The sequence below is a fragment of the Natrix helvetica genome (assembly GCF_964273705.1).
Source record: "Natrix helvetica genome assembly, chromosome: Z".
Lineage (NCBI taxonomy): Eukaryota > Metazoa > Chordata > Lepidosauria > Squamata > Natricidae > Natrix > Natrix helvetica.
The window spans coordinates 114,644,130-114,662,459 of NC_138554.1; the positions used below are offsets into that span (position 1 = coordinate 114,644,130).

General features: G+C 39.2%; 1 protein-coding gene across 2 annotated transcripts in view; it reads right to left on the reverse strand.

Annotated features, from left to right (window-relative positions):
* The window catches only part of LOC309401933 (macrophage mannose receptor 1-like), a 68,815-nt gene that overhangs the window by 45,495 nt on the left and 4,990 nt on the right, over positions 1-18,330 (reverse strand). The window contains exons 4-7 of one of the 2 annotated variants that reach the window (XM_081971311.1): positions 14,928-15,089; positions 14,506-14,619; positions 13,669-13,815; positions 3,795-3,977 (exon numbers count right to left, since the gene is read on the reverse strand). In XM_081971311.1, the coding sequence (XP_081827437.1) occupies positions 3,795-3,977; positions 13,669-13,815; positions 14,506-14,619; positions 14,928-15,089 (606 nt within the window). Of the gene's footprint in view, positions 1-3,794; positions 3,978-13,668; positions 13,816-14,505; positions 14,620-14,927; positions 15,093-18,330 lie in introns of both variants that reach the window. The other variant, XM_081971310.1, reaches the window with a different exon arrangement.

Genomic DNA, 18,330 nt, shown 5'->3' on the forward strand with positions numbered 1-18,330 from the left:
TGGAATGCTGCATTCAGTTTTAGTCACAAATGTAAAAAAGATGTGGAGACTCTAGAAAGAGTGCAGAGAAGAGCAACAAAGATGATTAGGGGACTGGAGGCTAAAACATGAAGGAACTGGGTATATCTAGTTTAATAGAAAGAAGGACTATGGGAGACATGATAGCAGTGTTCCAATATCTCAGGGGTTGCCACAAAGAAGAGGCAGTCAAACTATTCTCCCAAACACCTGAGGGCAGGATAAGAAGCAATGGGTGGAAGCTAATCAAGGAGAGAAGTAACCTAGAATTAAGGAGAAATTTCCTGACCGTTAAAACAATTAATCAGTGGAACAACTTGCCTCCAGAAGTTGTGAATGCTCCAACACTGGAAGTTTTTAAGAAGATGTTGGATAACCATTTGTCTGAAGTGGTGTAGGGTTTCCTGCCTAAGCAGGGGGTTGGACTAGACGACCTCCAAGGTCCCTCCCAACTCTGTTAGTCTATTCTATTAAACAAGAGGAGATAACTTTAAAAAGTCCTACATAGAAGATGGCCAATATAATCTGACTCTATGCCAGAATATAACAGGTGTTTCCTTTCCATGAGACTAAAATGCTATGAATAAAACATCATGTACATATGATTTCCTCAGAGTTCTACAAAATCCAAAAGAACAGAGCACAATATACTATTTGGCTTCCTGTTCTTACTGTCATTTTGATTGTTGTCTCATGACAGAGGTTCTTCTTTTTGAATTCCTGAAATGTTCACATGGTTTGCCTATTTGCTTTCATGCCCCTGCCCTGTCCCTACACATCCTATTACTAACAATGGAGATATTTTGGTGCAAGAAACAGAGTAATTATCTCAGATATGGAATGTTGTGGTCAATGCAACATTCTCAACATTTCACTTTAACTGAAACAGTTTCAGTAGATTTGAAACACATAGCAAACATTGCCCAAAAATATTTTTTGCAACCCACTATGCTCCACCACAGTTATGCTGCTCATATATAGAGAAGTCTCATAGGTTTCATCTCTCTGATGGAGGCCAAATATGTCCGGTATCTAATCATCCCAAGGAACATATGTCTTCCAAATTAAAAGTTCTGCATTAAAAAAATCTTAATCTTGTAGCTTGCATTAACTATGGAACTTCAATACTTGTCTGCTGCTTCTTCTGTATTACTTATTTTGCTCCAACTATTGAAAAAACTTCACTGGTTGAACATCAAATTCCCATTTAACATATATTTTTTAAAAAGAAAAAAGGAAGCAGCTTCGAGCAAAACCGAATAGTCCAGTTGCCATAAAATATTTAGACCCATTTAGCAGTGGTTCCTCAAAAAAACTGGGCTAATTTTTCCCCCCAGTCATTTAATATCAGATCCTTTGAGCTCACATGCAGGAGTTGAACTTGTGACCTTCTATATCCACAGGATGAATTATGCTAATGAGCAACAACTCCTCCCTTCTAATTCCTCAAAGATCAGTAGGCATTGCTTGCCACACCTTCAAGCAAAACTTTCTAATCATGATAGATGAATTTATTTATTTATTTATTTATTTATTTGGATTTATAAACCGCCCCCTCTCCCAAAAAGGGACTCGGGGCGGTGTACAGTCAATGAAACACAGATAAAATACATAAATAACAATATAAATAGTATACAAACAATTAAATACTTGAGCATTTGAGTGGAGGAGGTGAGACTGTACAAAGAAATAAATATAGTATAAAAGCCCTAAAACATCCCAATTAAAATACCCAAACCCAATTAAAATATATCCCCGGGAGGTAAGACTAAGAGTGTGCCAGGCCAGCTAATTGAAACAGGTGAGTCTTTAGTTTTTGACGGAAGGAACGGAGGTCAGTGGTGGTTCTGATGTCGGGGGGGGAGGTCATTCCAGAGGGTTGGGCCCATCACAGAGAAGGACCTACTCCTAGGTGTCGCCCGCTGGCATTGCCTGGTGGACGGCACCAGGAGGAGTCCCTCCCTGTGAGAGCGGATTGGTCGTAGGGACGTGTGTGGTAGGATGCGATCCTGCAGATAACTAGGTCCTATGCCATGGAGCGCTTTAAAGATGGTAATCAATACCTTGAAACGCACCCGAAAGGCCACAGGCAGCCAGTGCAGCCCACGCAGGAGGGGTGTTAAGCGGGAGTATCGTGCACTCCCCATGATGGCCCGCGCGGCTGCGTTCTGGACTAGCTGTAGTCTCCGGATGCGTCCCAAGGGGAGCCCCATGTAGAGGGCATTGCAGTAGTCCAGGCGAGACGTCACCAGCGCGTGAGTGACCGTGCGTAGGGCACTCCGGTCCAGTAGGGGGCGCAATTGGTGCACCAGGCGAACCTGGTGGAACGCCCCCCTTGCCACGGCTGCCACATGGTCATCCATTGACAGCCGGGCATCAAGGAGGACGCCCAAATTGCACGCCCGTTCTACAGGGGACAGTTGTTCGCCCCCTATGGCCAGCGATGGTATCAGCTGGCTGAACCGAGGTGCCGGTAGCCACAGCCACTCAGTCTTGGAGGGGTTGAGTTTGAGTCTGTTGTCCCCCATCCAGAATTGGCTAATATATGCATGTTTAATAAAACCAATAGACTGATCTAAATATGCAACAGATTGATGTGAAAATGCAACAAAAAGCAAAGATGTATCCACCTGTCAGTTGGAAATTCAAACTCTGAATGCTACTTCCTGTTCCTAGAGTTCTCAGACTACTATCTTATAGGGAAAATAAATCTGTATTTTTTATTCTCCAAGTTATTCTTCAGTTGGATAAGAACAAGGTGCTTTAAACGTTTCTTTTAAAAGAAAAGAAAACTGTAGTGAAATTATCAAGGGTGGAAATAATGCTCTTGAATTATTATAACATACTTGATGTGGCCCTGATCTTCAATATATCCAGGAGCATCAACTGGTCCACAATGCAATAAAGTAAGACATTATATCTGCATAACTCTACTCTGCAAAATGAAGTAGCTCATTAAGTTTCTGGGTTTGTGTGTGTGCGTGTATTTCTGTCTCTGTCTTTCTCCTCTCTCTCTCTCCCTCCCTCCCTCCCCCTTTCCCTCCCTCCATCACTCCGCCCCTCCCTTCACCCCCCCTTCCATTAACCAACTAGGTAACATCATTAGTATGCATAAACTGGCAAGTAGACTAAAATATATTAGCATTTGTGTATAACCTCTGAGCCATGCTTTATACATACAGTATTTTCTTAATTACAAACCCATTGTTTAATCAGTATCAGCTCTCCATGTGAATGCATAGTCTTCCTGATTCCACACAGGTCAAACTGAAAACTTTTCATGGAACTGGAAAACCCAGTCAGGCCCAAATTTTGCAAAATGTTGGAAAGTTATATAACCAAAAACATAACAGAATAATAATAGAATTCTTCACCAGCTCTAATAATAAAGTTAAACTATCCCAAGAAGCAACCTGAGAATAAGACATAAGCAAAAAAGACTTCTTTTGCAGGGAAAGAAATTGCAAATTAAATTTGCACCCAATTTCTCAACGTATAATATCTCTGCAGGAGTAATGTCATTCTAATATTCATGAACATCTGTAGAATCAATGCAACTGTTCTCAAAGATAGGAGGAAATACACATATAGAAATTTTCAGAAAATTCTGCGAAAGGGCTAAATTCACAATTAAAATTCTTAATGACAATAGGTCTTTATCATTTAGCAAGATATATGAAACTATTATTGTCAAAATAAACCATTGTTGTTACTTTCAAGTAAGCCAACTTTTTAGAAAGGGCTGAACATTCACAGAACCCCATACCGATACTCACTGTACCCAAGCAGAGAAATAATAAAACTGTACTCTTCCACGTTATGGATGCTCGCCAGGTCACCACCTTCCTTTCTACACAGATTAGAAGCATCTTGCCAGGAGGTAGTTTGTCTGCGAATCTTATAACATTGACCCATATATAATATCCATCCTTCAGGGCAATCAGCCAGTATATCAGAATCTGAAAAACATCACAACATCAACAATAATCAAAGCTCTGCTTAGTTCAGACATTTGTTGAGTGCTTGATTGATTACATTTATATGGCTGCCCACCTCAACCAGGTGGGCTGGTTGTGGAGGGGCCTTTGGTGCTCTCTGAGTTTGGTGGTTTTCTTGCAAACGTTCCATTAACCGACTAGGCAACATCATTAGTATGCATAAAATGGCAAGTAGTCTAAAATATATTAGTGTTTGTGTATAACATCTCAGCCATGCTTCATACATACAGTATTTTCTTAATTACAAACCCATCGTTTAATCAATATCAACTTGCTACTGTGGGATTGCTTAGGTTAGGACAGAAGAGGATGAGGTAGACATGGATAGAGCCAGAATTTATTTTCCTGTTATTTTTGGAAAAAATCTGAAAGCAAAGATGTTAGACTGAATATATTACTGATTCACTATCACCTTTCTTAGAAAGATATATTTTTCTTGGCAAAGAGGACTGGAACTGTCACATCCATCTTCCCAAAACTTACTAGTTCAAGGAGCAATATTTTAGCACTGTTTAACTCCAGTGACCAGATTATTGACATAACTAGGGAATCAGATAACTGGGAATTTCTCAAAGTAAAATACAAAAATGCTGAACTTGGAATTAGAAAGATCTAACTTTTTTAAAAATGCATGTTAGTACTATCTGAAAATCAGCTAAAGAAAAATGGCTTGGTACCTTAAAGCAATTCATGTAGTATTTGGAGTTTGATAATCATTTAAGAACTTAGAGACGCCTGAGAGAGTACAAGAATACTTAATAAAACCTGGAATATCAATATGCCAGTAAAGAGATACAGAAAATATAATGTTTTGCTGTCATCTTTTGCTGTAACTGGATTCTATTTGTCTTCATTGACTGCACGGCAATCATAAAACTGGGACATCTTTGGAAGCATTCACACAAACATGTATATTGCACAAGTCAAAAATAGGGCTGTGAAAATATCTACAGGCCCCTCACATCCTGGACATAAATTGTTTCAAGTTCTACCCTCAAAACAGCACTATGCACAGCAGAACAAATAGACACAAGGACAGTGTTTTCCCAAATGCCATCATTCTGCTAAACAACTAATTCCCACAACACTGTCAAACTATTTACTAAGACTGTATTACTATTGTTCTTCTCATCCTTCCTATTATCTATCTCCTCCCACATATGACTATAACTGTTGCTTATATCATTATGATTTATATTGTTTTATTTGTTTCCTAGTATGGTTTGATTGCTTATTTAGTAAGCTATGACTATCATTAAGTGTTGTATCTTATGATTCTTGATGAATGTGTTTTTTTCTTTTTAGAAAAAACTGAGAGCACACATACCAGACAAATTCCTTGTGTATCCAATCACACTTGGCCACTAAAGAATTCTATTCTATTCTATTCTATTCTATTCTATTCTATTCTATTCTATTCTATTCTACTCTACTCTACTCTACTCTATTCCACTCTACTCTATTCTACTCTATTCTATTCTAACATGTTTCCCTAGATCAGAAAGTAAAGGTAAAGGTTCCCCTTGCACATATGTGCTAGTCGTTCCTGACTCTAGGGGGTGGTGCTCATCTCCATTTCAAAGCCAAAGAGCCAGTGCTGTCTGAAGACCTCTCCATAGTCATGTGGCCGACATGACAAAATGCCAAAGGCACATAGAATGCTGTTACTTTCCCACCAAAGTTGGCTCCTATGTTCTACTTGCATTTTTTTATGTGCTTTAGAACTGCTAGGTTGGCAGAAGCTGGGACAAGTAATGGGAGCTCACTCCATTATGCAGCGGTAGGCATTCGAACCACCAAACTGCCAACCTTTCTAATCAACAAGATCAGCATCTTAGCCACTGAGCCACCACGTCCCTAATTAGGAAGAGGTAGTTGCATTCTTTTCACACTTCCTGCTTCTGATTTAAACTGACAATTACAAGGAACTCTAATAAAGGCCTGGTTCTTGAAACAACTTTAGCCATAGTGGATGTGTTTCAGTTTCAAAAAGTCAAAATGAATTCACATACAGGCTAACAACAAACCTTAAAATATAACTAGTCTTTGCTTGCTAACAATAATTGGGACAGACAACTCCATCACTAAGTGGTGCAATTATTAAATGAAACATCATGTGATCATGCCAACTTATGATGTCAATTCCAATTGCAGATGTTAAGGGAGTCAATGCATATCACTATGTGTATGATCACTGACTTTGACTTCCTGCCAACTTCTCCATTGACTTTTCTTATTGACAACTTGCAGAAGATAAGTCTTCAAATTAGAATCACATGACTGCAGAATAGTACACTTAGACTTATATACCTCTTAACAGTGCTTTACAGCCCTCTCTAATCAGTTTGCAGAGTCAGCATATTGCTCCCAATAGTCTGGGTCCTCATTTTACTGACCTCAGAAGGATGGAAGGCTGAGAATCGAACTACCAAACTGCTGGCAGCCAGCAGTCAGCAGAAGAAGCCTGCAGTACTGCATTCTAACCACTGCACCGCCACGCTCTTTAGAAAAGAATGCTGTGATCATCATAAATATGCAATCATAATTTGGACTCTTAGAGCCAAGTGCCCAAATTATAATCATGTGACTATAAAGCCACTGCGACAACTGCAACTTTAAGGACCTGTCATACATTGCCTTTTTTAATGTCACTGTAACTGTAGGCTGAGCTCAAGGGAGGGGATCAAACATATCATCAGTCTTGAGTCCTTTCATGCCCACAAGAGATCTAAGTCCAGCCCAGCTTGGATTCCATTAACTCTTATTACTACCTATTTGTTTTGATTATTAGTAGTTCAGATTGTTGTAAGGAGCATAAGCTTGCAATAAACCTGTATATTCTTTTGAATGTCTAGACTTCCTTATTTTTCAGTGCTTGACAGTAACTTGGAATGGTGGCTGAACAAGTGGTTTCTGAGAGAGTATTACTTATAAACATTATTACTGACCTGTTGGATTCTAATGCCATCCAAAGCTGTTTTTACCATTAATGCTAAAGTGACACAGAAGCTGTAATGTCAGCCTTCAAAGTAGAAGGTTTCTAATTACAAAACCAAGAGAAATGTATGCAAATCTTAAATTATTTATATAATGATATAATGATATTTGTTTATTTTTATTTATCTGAGCTATTCTGTGACAATAACGTAATATTTATTTATCTGAGTATGAGAATATATCTCCAGCATTGCATTGTTTCATGGATTTTTGAGTGATTAGAAAAACCATGAACATGTATAACATTTGACTTTTTGAAAGAAAATCCATGGAAAAATAGGAAGCTCAGGGGAAAATATACTGTTTTTAAAAATTATGCAGTATTTTGAAACAAAAGCTTTCCTTTTATAAGGCAAGTGTTAGAACTAATGTGTTATTATGGCATTATTGATAATCACTGAAAACTTTATAGAAGGGAATTATAATTAGCTCAGCTTATGGGCTGTTTGTGCCTTCACAAAGTAGTTTGTGAATTGCTGGGGCTGACAAGTAACAAAGCAGTCAACCAAAGAAGACAGAGCACTTGAGGTGACATTAGGGAGGAAAATGTCTTTAAAATAGAAGCAGAAATATAGACACAAATTTTGCATTTGTAATGAGAGCAGGTCAATACAGAGCAATGGTTTTTCTTTTACCTTCCAAAAATGGTTGTGGCCTGTTCAGACAATGCAGATAAGCCCAGAGAAAAAGCAAGCTATAAATATGTCTAGGAAACACCTGGATCTGTTTTCAGGAAACACCAAGGAGAAATTAGAGGAAAGTATACCAATGAATTGGCATGACACATTGGGATAATTAACAAATATGTTTTTACAAGCAATCTGTGTTTTTCCTGATCACTAGATCTGATCTTCCTTCTCAAGCTGAAAACCCTTTCCTCCCCATATACCTGCTAGTGATAGGGAACTTCCATGCCTCAGGGGATGGGAAAAGTAAGATTTAGGAGTTCCTAGCCTCCATGAGCTTCTTTAGGTAATCCCAAATTCAACCACATAATTGGACAGACAGCAAATTTCATTTTTTGCATCAGAATAGTTGCCTTGTGATATGATTAGAGAGGCTATTTCTATCACTCTTTTGCCAGATCTGTACTGGTCATATCTGTCCTGGTCTAGAGAAGTTTGTCAGCTACTATACAACCTCAACTACCATTGACATCTGATTGATTGGGATGGTTCTCAATTAAACTATTCAGAAACCAAAAGAGGTTTTTCCAACAATCTGGCAGGCAAATCTATCAAGAACTTGGTTGTCCATGACAATGTGAGGCAATCCAGACTTTTCATACAATTATTCCCAAATGTCCTTTCTCTGATGGCCAGTTCTAGTTTTCTCTTCGGTTTACTGAGGATGTGGAAATGAAGGGGAAGAAACAATGCATAGAGTATTGATAGAAGAAGACAAAAAGAAAATGTGACCAAGTTTGGGTATAGACTAAATTTGGTCCTGCACTATGGTAAGAAGACCAGCAACATTTCTTTTGTATTCACAGATTTTCACAGATTTTTTCAGATTTCAGATTTCACAAATTCACAGATTTTCTTGATAAACATTTAAACTGAAGAGCGGGGATAGAGAATTAATAGATACAGAACATCTCTGTCCCCAGCAAACTAAAATTCATAGGGTTATAAATGCATGTAACATAGATGTGTGTGTGGGTAAGATTATCACTCCTGCTGTCAAGCAAAACCAAGCATGTAATAGTGATTGCCATACCATGTGCATGAATCACACAAGTGGCAAGAAAATAGGGGCAGTCAGGCATAACACAGGTTATGTAGACAGTAAACACAAGGTCAATCAAAATGGACTCAAATGTCTATATACCAATGCACAGAGTATGAGGAATAAACAGGGAGAATTAGAAATTCAAGTAAAAGAGGGCAGATATGATATTATTGCCATTACAGAAACTTGGTGGGATGAAACTGACAAATGGAACATACAGCTAGAAGGATTTAAATTATTTAAAAGAAATAGACCAAATAAAAGAGGAGGTGGAGTTGCATTATATATAAGAAATAACTACGTCTCTACAGAAATAGAGCACAACAATAATGAGAACTATCTTGAATGCATTTGGGTCAATATTAAAGGTTGTGGGGGAAATGACATTGCCATAGGTCTATACTACAGGCCACCCAACCAAGCAGAGGAAGAAGATGAACTTTTTGCTAGTCAGCTAACTAAGGTATGTAGGAAGCACACCACAATAGTAATGGGAGATTTTAACTACCCTGACATCAACTGGGAAACAAACTCTGCACCAAGTGGAAGATCCAACAGGTTCCTAACAAACCTAGCAGACAACTTTGTTTTCCAAAAAGTAGAGAAGGAAACAAGGGGATCAGCCATACTGGACTTAATTCTCACTAACAGAGAGGAAATGATAGAAGGTGTTGAAGCCATAGGAACCCTGGGGGCAAGTGACCATGAAATATTGGAATTCAACATTATCCAAACACAAGTAGTAGAACAAAGTCAAACTAGAGTCTTGGATTTTAAGAAAGCTAATTTCAATAAACTTAGAGAGAGCTTGGGAAAAATTCCACGGATGAGAATCCTCGAGGGGAAAACAACTCAAGAAGCTTGGGAAATTTTGAAAAATGAGATTACAAAAGCCCAGTCTAACACAATACCAATGAAGAAGAAAAATAACAGCTCCCAAAAGAAACCAGCATGGCTGCATAAACAACTATCTGACAAACTGAAAGACAAAAAAAGTAAGTATAAAAAGTGGAAGGAGGGGGACATAACTAAGGCAGAATATCAGCAAATAGCCCTAGCCTGTAAAGATGAAGTGAGGAAAGCTAAGGCTCACAATGAAGAAAGGCTTGCCACAAAAGTAAAAATTAACAAAAAAAGCTTCTTCCAACATGTTAAAAACAAGAAAAAAGTTAAAGAAACAATTGGTCCATTGCTAGGAGAAAGTGGCAAGAAGGTGACAAGCAACAGGGAGAAAGCAGAACTATTTAACTCATGTTTTGCATCTGTCTTTACACAAAGGGATAAAACAGTCCAACCTATCAAAAGCAGCACCACAAAATTAGGAACACAAATTGAAATAGGGAAGAAAATGGTAAGTGAGCACCTGTCTACCCTAGACGAGTTCAAATCACCAGGACCGGATGGATTACACCCCAGAGTTCTGAAGGAACTAGCAGACGAGATCTCAGAACCACTGAATTATATCTTTCAGAGATCCTGGAACACCGGGGAACTACCAGAGGACTGGAAAAGAGCTGATGTGGTTCCCATCTCCAAAAAAGGGAAAAAATTAGATCCAGGAAACTACAGACCTATCAGCCTAACCTCAATACCAGGAAAGATTCTGGAAAAAATAATCAAGCAACGAATTTGCGAACACCTAGAAGCAAACAAAGTAATAGCCAAAAGCCAACATGGATTTGTCAAAAACAGATCATGCCAGACTAATCTTATTGCATTCTTTGATAATGTGACAAAATTAGTGGACCAGGGGAATGCCGTTGATATAGTTTACTTGGACTTCAGTAAGGCTTTTGATAAGGTAGACCATAACCTACTACTAGATAAAGTAGAAGAATGTGGGTTAGACAGCATCACCACCAGATGGATTCGTAACTGGCTGACCAACCGCACTCAACATGTAGTCCTCAATGGAACTGCATCTACATGGAGGGAAGTATGCAGTGGAGTACCCCAAGGCTCTGTTTTAGGCCCAGTACTCTTCAACATCTTCATCAATGATTTGGATGAGGGAATAAATGGGGAACTCATCAAATTTGCAGATGATACCAAGCTGGCAGGAATAGCCAACACTCCAGAAGACAGGCTTAAAATACAGAAGGATCTTGACAAACTTGAACATTGGGCACTATCTAATAAAATGAAATTCAATGGTGAAAAGAGTAAGGTTCTACATTTAGGCAACAAAAACGGAATGCACAGGTACAGTATAGGTGATACCTTGCTCAGTAGTAGTAACTGTGAAAGGGATCTTGGAGTCCTAGTGGACAACCATTTAAATATGAGCCAGCAGTGTGCAGCAGCTGCCAAAAGAGCCAACACAGTTCTAGGCTGCATCAACAGAGGGATAGAATCAAGATCACGTGAAGTGTTAATACCACTTTATAATGCCTTGGTAAGGCCACACTTGGAATACTGCATTCAGTTCTGGTCGCCACGATGTAAAAAAGATGTGGAGACTCTAGAAAGAGTGCAGAGAAGAGCAACAAAGATGATTAGGGGACTGGAGACTAAAACATATGAAGAACGGTTGCAGGAACTGGGTATGTTTAGCTTAAGAGAAAGAAGGACTAGGGGAGACATGATAGCATTGTTCCAATATCTCAGAGGTTGCCACAAAGAAGAGGGAGTCAAACTATTCTCCAAGGCACCTGAGGGTAGAACAAGAAGCAATGGGTGGAAACTAATCAAGGATAGAAGCAACTTAGAACTGAGGAGAAATTTCCTGACAGTGAGAACAATTAATCAGTGGAACAGCTTGCCTCCAGAAGTTGTGAATGCCCCAACACTGGAAGTCTTTAAGAAGATGTTGGATAACTATTTGTCTGAAACGGTATAGGGTTTCCTGCCTAGGCAGGGGGTTGGACTAGAAGACCTCCAAGGTCCCTTCCAACTCTACTATTGTATTGTATTGTATTATTGTATTGTATTATTTGTTGGGTAATATGGGGGAGGGGAATCAACAAGTCTCTATGAGCAGAAGCGGCAAATATCTCAATTCCCCATTTCCTGGATGCATCCACTGTGATCAGGAGCCAGAAAATATGCTGGGATTTTTTAAAAAAATCCTGCCAATGAAAAAATAGAATAGCCACAAGTTCACTGCAGATTTGTTGCTATTGTTTTCATTTTAAACTGTGATTTAAAATAAATTGCAAAAAAGTCAAAATTAAATAATCTCTAGTCTTAGAGGCAGCTGTTTTCTGAATTGGTGCAATGTCTTCTTTTGAAAATGGTCTAGGGGCAAACTGATGTATACAGGAAACCTGGGCTTCCAGAGTCAAGAAATAGGATACAGAAAGTTAACAGAGTCAAAAAAGGGGCACGTATAGTTAATAATGAGGAGCAGAAGGATGGAAAAGAAAAGAAACAAAAAGATTGTCTGTGGGATCAGGATGGACAGGAACTAAGGAACTGTCTGGATGTTTTTTCTACAGATAGCAAAGAGTTTGACTTCCTGTTGTCTAATTGTGCAATTACAAAATACTTCCCTTCGCACCCTGAAATATTATGGTGAAGAAACAAAGAAAGTTTGATGGAACAATGACATTTTCACTTCATTTTCATGTTCAGTCCAATCCTAAAATTAGACATTTGTGGGCTCCGATTTTTTTTTAATCTAAAGAGATGTCTTTAACTTCACACATGCCTTGGTAGATTTTACAGGTGATGTGATGGTTATGGGAAAATGTGATGGTTATGTGATGGTTTTGGGGAAAGGATGGCATCAGAGGTATCCACCTTTCTCCTATTCCCCACCTTCCAATCTTGTGTAAGAGGTTGGGCTGAGAGACACTGGCTGGGCCTTTAGTCACTGAAGGAGCTTCCATGCCATGGAATGGTGGGGAATAGGAGGAAATAATTATTTCTACACCATCCTGAACTTCTGAAGTTATCTTGGGATATAAATCTGATGAGGAAATAATGGAAAAAATCAATACCATATGCCTAAATTATGCCTACCAAAGTTTTATATAGGAATGTATTGAAACATTCCTATTGTTGACTAACACTGATGGGGTTTTCTAGTTTGGATAATCAAATGTCTGCAAAAAAAGAACCGAGCTCAGAGAGCACCAAGAACTCCCCCAGTCCTCATCAATTGTTATTACTGGAAGCTAGAGGCTTCTGAACATGATATAGTTGATTATATATTTGTGAGTCAGCTAGTATTAGTTCCTAAAGACAGACTTTCACAAGGCTAGAAAATGTAAAGGCTTCCCTTGGTATGGACTTTATGACAGAACTCACAAATGCATTTTAAGAAAACTTAGAATATTATCTTTCCCAAGAACACTATGATGCAGTGGTTATAATACAGCAAGCTATTTCTGCTAACTGCAGTTTGGCAGTTCAATTCTCAGCAGCTCAAGGTTGACTCATCCTTCCATCCTTCCGAGGAAGGTAAAATGAGGACCCAGATTATTGGGGCCATATGCTAACTCTGACTCATCAAGGACAAAGTGGCTCTGTGGCTAAGACGCTGAGCTTGTCGATCAGAAAGGTCGGCGGTTCGGTGATTCGAATCCCTAGCACCACGTAACAGAGTGAGCTCCTGTAACTTGTCCCAGCTTCTATCAACCTAGCAGTTCAAAAGCATGTAAAATGTAAGTAAATTTGGTGGGAAGGTAACAGCATTCCGTGCACCTTTGGCATTTAGTCATGCCAGCCACATGACCACAGAATCATCTTCAGACAGCGCTGGCTCTTTGGCTTTGAAACAGAGATTAGCACCCCACCCTAGGGTTGGGAACAACTATCACATATGTGCGAGGGGAACCTTTACCTTTATGCTGACTCTGTAAACTGCTGAGAGAGGGCTGTAAACACTGTGAAGTGGTATATAAGTCTAAATGCTATTCCATCAGGGCAACACCAATTTTCAGTTTGTCAGTTTATCTCCATATTGCATTTACTAACCTACCTGAAGGAATAATGAAGTTGTTCAGAGTGGAATTTCCTCTTTTACAAATGTAACCAAGTTTTTTATCACATTCCAGGTTTTCCCACTTGGCTGCTTTACCAGGATTTAATGCTCCACAGATCTTCCCAGGCTCTGGGGAAGGGCTTCCTTCAGGAAACAAGTAGAAGGCAAAAAGGATATTATTAACTTCTTACATAATTTTGTACAACTTTATTGAACCTAAAAGAGATGTGGATACGAACAAGACTGTGCAATGTGTTCAAAAGATCTTTAGAATATGCAAGAATATCAAGACTGGGCTCATACCTGCACAGCACCTTATAATATACTGTAGGGTCACCCCTACTATCTTTCAGTCCTTTTTTGCTCTCCCTGTCCCCAATCCTGCACCTTTCTTCCCTAGGTTGTGTGTGTTGGAAACACAAAGTACAGGCAATGGCATTCCACACTGTCCAAAAAATAACCTATGTTGGCTTTTCTGTGCCTGTTTGAACTGAAGACGGGAATTATAGCAGGGGTCTCCAAACTCTGGTCCATGTACTGTCACTGGTCTGTGGCATGACAGAAACCAGATCACACAAACAAGGGAAGCCCCATCCAAGGGATACAGGCACCACTGAAAACCATGCCCCCTCCAATCCGCAGAAAAACATCTTTCCATGGAACCAGTCCTTGGCTCCCAAAAGCTTGGGGGCCACTGAATCAAAGCATTCAGAAAGAGTAGGTGGGAGGGAGAAATATGCAGACTACTGAGGAAACAATTTAATTTCTTTTATCCAAATAAAATAGCAAAATTAGGTGACAATGTTTTAATGCAAAAACAAAAGAGAAAATTACCGGGTGCCCAATTTAGATATCTGAAAGGATAGCCACCACTCCATTGCCAGCCACTGTTGAAATCCAAACTGTTAAGACCAAACCAGAGTGCTGTACTCAAAGTAGAAGTTAACCCTGAAAAAGAATCAACATTTAGCAATGAATCTGTTTCAGGAATATACACTGAGTAGCATGCAGTAATAATTACAACAATTATTGGGTGACATGAAGCATACAGTTAGTTGCTCCTCATATTTCTGCAACCACAATGCTATAAAGCTTGTTACATCCTAAATTGTTTATGGTTGAAAAATACTAACAGTGCCATCTTCCCTGCCAAGTCAGTTCATATTCATAGTTCATGGTAGAAGCACTTCTGAACAACTGTTCGTCCTGTACTGTATGAAATACTACAAAATATTAATGGACTTTAGATTATTTACCTGTAAGGTACATTTGTTCATGTATCTCTGTGATACCCAACAAATTGGCACCTTGTTGTTGACAACTTTTACTAGCTTGGAACCAGGTTAGAGCAGCTTCTGAGTTTATTTGATACTGGACATTTGCCACGGGGTCTGTAGTCCAATAGATGCTTAAATCAGCTGCTAAAAGAAAGATGTATCCATATTTTCCATGATTTTAAAACAATAACACAATATCATACTACATCTTGCTTTCATAATTCAATTTTAACTCAGAACTGTGAGGATTCTTCTTATATTTAAAAATAAAATTATTTAGTCAAGCAGCCAAAAGAAAGCATAAGACTTTAATAGGCAAAGACTAGATGTCTAAATAATGGTTTATACAGAGAAAAGAGGCAATTTTGCACTAATGTCTCTGGTACATTGGAAATGTGTGAGCTATCACTCCAGGCTTCCCCATCATTTTTCTATTGATATATTAGACTATGGATTCCATGATTTATTTACTAATTTGTGCCTGTTAGTCAATCTTGTCTTAGGTTTATGTAGTGGGAATGTTAACACAGCTGAATGTCTTCAGAATTCTGAAAGGCTACACGAACCATAGGTAGGTGCCACTGATGACTCGTGTGTGTGTGTGTGTGTGTGTGTGTGTGTGTGTGTGTGTGTTTAACAGCTTTTTCTCCATCTAGGTCTAAGTCTAATTTCATTAGAATATATCACATTAAACAACATTAATTAGATGGTGTAACAAGTTGTGATTAAGTCATAAATCATTTATTTTTACTTTAACTGAGCATAATATGTGAATATGTTCACAGCAGCTATAGATGAACAAATCATCCCTTAGTTTCATAGATGAATCATAGAACAATGGCTTCTGAGTTTTTCTATACCGGGCACATGTCATAGGGACTAGGATCAAATGATTAGGGCGGGGAAAGCTGAATGATTACAGAGATTCTCAGTCATCCAGGTCATGGTTGTCACTTGAGCTTCTCATCCAGAAGCTTCCTCAGTTCTGAAGAACAGAAAAAGAACTGAATAAGCTTCTTAAGGAAAAAACAAAGTCCAGTTGAGTTTTGAAAAAGAACCTTTGGAAGAAGAAAATTGGTTACTAATTCATAACTGCTTAATATAAAAGTGGTCTGCAGAACAGTATCTCCATTATATCAATATTAACCCTAAAAGAAGAGGCAGAAATGAAATGCTTTGAAATGAAAGTTCTTCACTTATAAAATTCAGGAAGGAGATCAGTTATCTGTCATGCTTCCTGTAAGCTAGACAATTTTGCAAGAACATACAGAAGACAATGTACAAAACAAATGTGTCAAAAGGTCAGGATGCAGTTCCACTTTTTCCTGAATTAGCTTTCACCATCTAAACAATACTATAGTTGTTGCTTATCATACAACCCAAATACATACTAGAAATGAGTTATATAGTATGCTATATGCCATATTTTTCGGAGTATAAGGCGCATCGGAGTATAAGATGCACCAAGAGGCAATTTTTTTAAAAAATAGGTAGGTCGATAGAGGGTTAGAGAGGGAGAGAAAGAGAAATGCAGTAGGTAGGTAGTGGGGGAGAGAGAGTACTTAGGTAGTTAGGTAGGTAGATAAAGGGGGAGAGAGAGAGGCGGGGAGAGAGAGAGAGAAAGAGAGAGAGAGAGAGAAATACAGTAGGTAGGTAGGGAAAGAGGCAGTGTAGGTAGGTAGGTAGGTAGAGGGATAGAGAGATAGAAATAGAAAGAGAGAGAGAGAAATATAGTAGATAGTAGGGAGAGAGTGAGTAGGTAGGTTGATAGGTACGGGGAGGGAGAGAGAATAAGTAGGTTGGTAGTAGAGGGATAGAGAGAAAGAAATAAAGAGAGAGAGAAATACAGTAGATAGATAGGGAGAGAGAGATAGGTAGGTTGGTAGGTAGAGGGATAGAGAGAAATAGAGAGCGAGAGAGAGAAATACAGTAGATAGGTAGGAAGAGAGAGAGAGAGTAGGTAGGCTGGTAGGTAGAGGGATAAAGAGAGAGAAAGACACACACTCAGAGAGAAATACAGTAGATAAGTAGGAAAAGAGAGAGTAGGTAGGGAGGGAGAGGGAGAGAGGGAGAGAGAAAGAGTAGGTAGGTAGGTAGGTAGATGTTTCCAGGTGTATTTATCCATGTGCTGAAGAAGGAAATTGCTGACAATCTGCAGCACCTAAGACTTTGATTCTGCGGGCACAGCACTTGATCAATGTAATTCTCATCAATCAGTTAAAGAGCTTTCCAAAAGGAAAAAAAAAAGTTTTTGCACTCTGCAAACCTCCCGACAACGGGCCCGTTGTCTTTTTTTCAAAAAAAGAGAGGCATGAATAGCCTTGAGGAGGCTTGCAGTGTGTTCCCGGAGGGGGGGGGGCAAAAACGAGCAAAAAACGGACCCATTTTTTGTCAAAAAAATTGCATGCATATGCCCTATGGAGGTTTATAGAGTGCTGCTGGTGGCTGGGGGCCCATTTTTTGCTCATTTCTGTCCTCCCCAGCCCCCAGGAGCTCTCTGAAAGCCTCCATAAGGGTATGCACGGCCATTTTGGTGAGGGACGGGTCTTAGGGAGGCAAAAAATGCTGTATTCGATGTATAAGATGACCCAGATTTTCAGCCTCTTTTTTGAGGAAAAAAGATATGTCTTATACTCCGAAAAATATGGTAATGTGCTTATAAAACATGATCTGTTCTTAATTGATGGTTTACAATGTAGTGCTTAATCATATTGCATATTCATTGCATACATTTACACTGACTCCATAATACTTTTTGAATTATTGTAACATACTTGATATGGCCCTGATCTTCAATATATCCAGGAGCATCAACTGGTCCACAATGCAATAAAGTGAGAAATTATGTCTCTGTCTCTCTCTCCCTTTCTCTTGCTCTTTCTTTCTCTCTCTCTCTTCCTCCCTCCCACCCCCTCCATCTCTATCTCCATCTCTCTCCCTCCCTCCCTCCCTCTCCCTCTATACAAGTCCTCTGCAAATCTTTTTTTGGTAAGGTTTTAGAAATGGTTTGCAATTGCCCTCACTATCCAATGTCACCCAACTGGCTTTCTGATTAACATGAACTGGCTTCCTGCTTTCTAGTGCCATGCCTTAGCTACTACACTAAACTAGTCCCTGCCACTATACATTGCATAGGAGAGGGCTACTTGTGAAACTTTCTGCTCCCAAATGTATTTGACAGTTCCACATATCCAACAAAATGAACGCACACCTGGTTCCCTTACTGAAGTAATGTCACCTTATGGATCTTAGAAATGTACCTTCTTGGTACCACTTCCTACCTGGAACAATGTTCATCCATCTTCACTATTGGCCCCAACCCTTTCAGAAAGACTGTCAAGGCCTAGTGTTTTTCCCAGGGCTAATCTATATAGCTATAAAT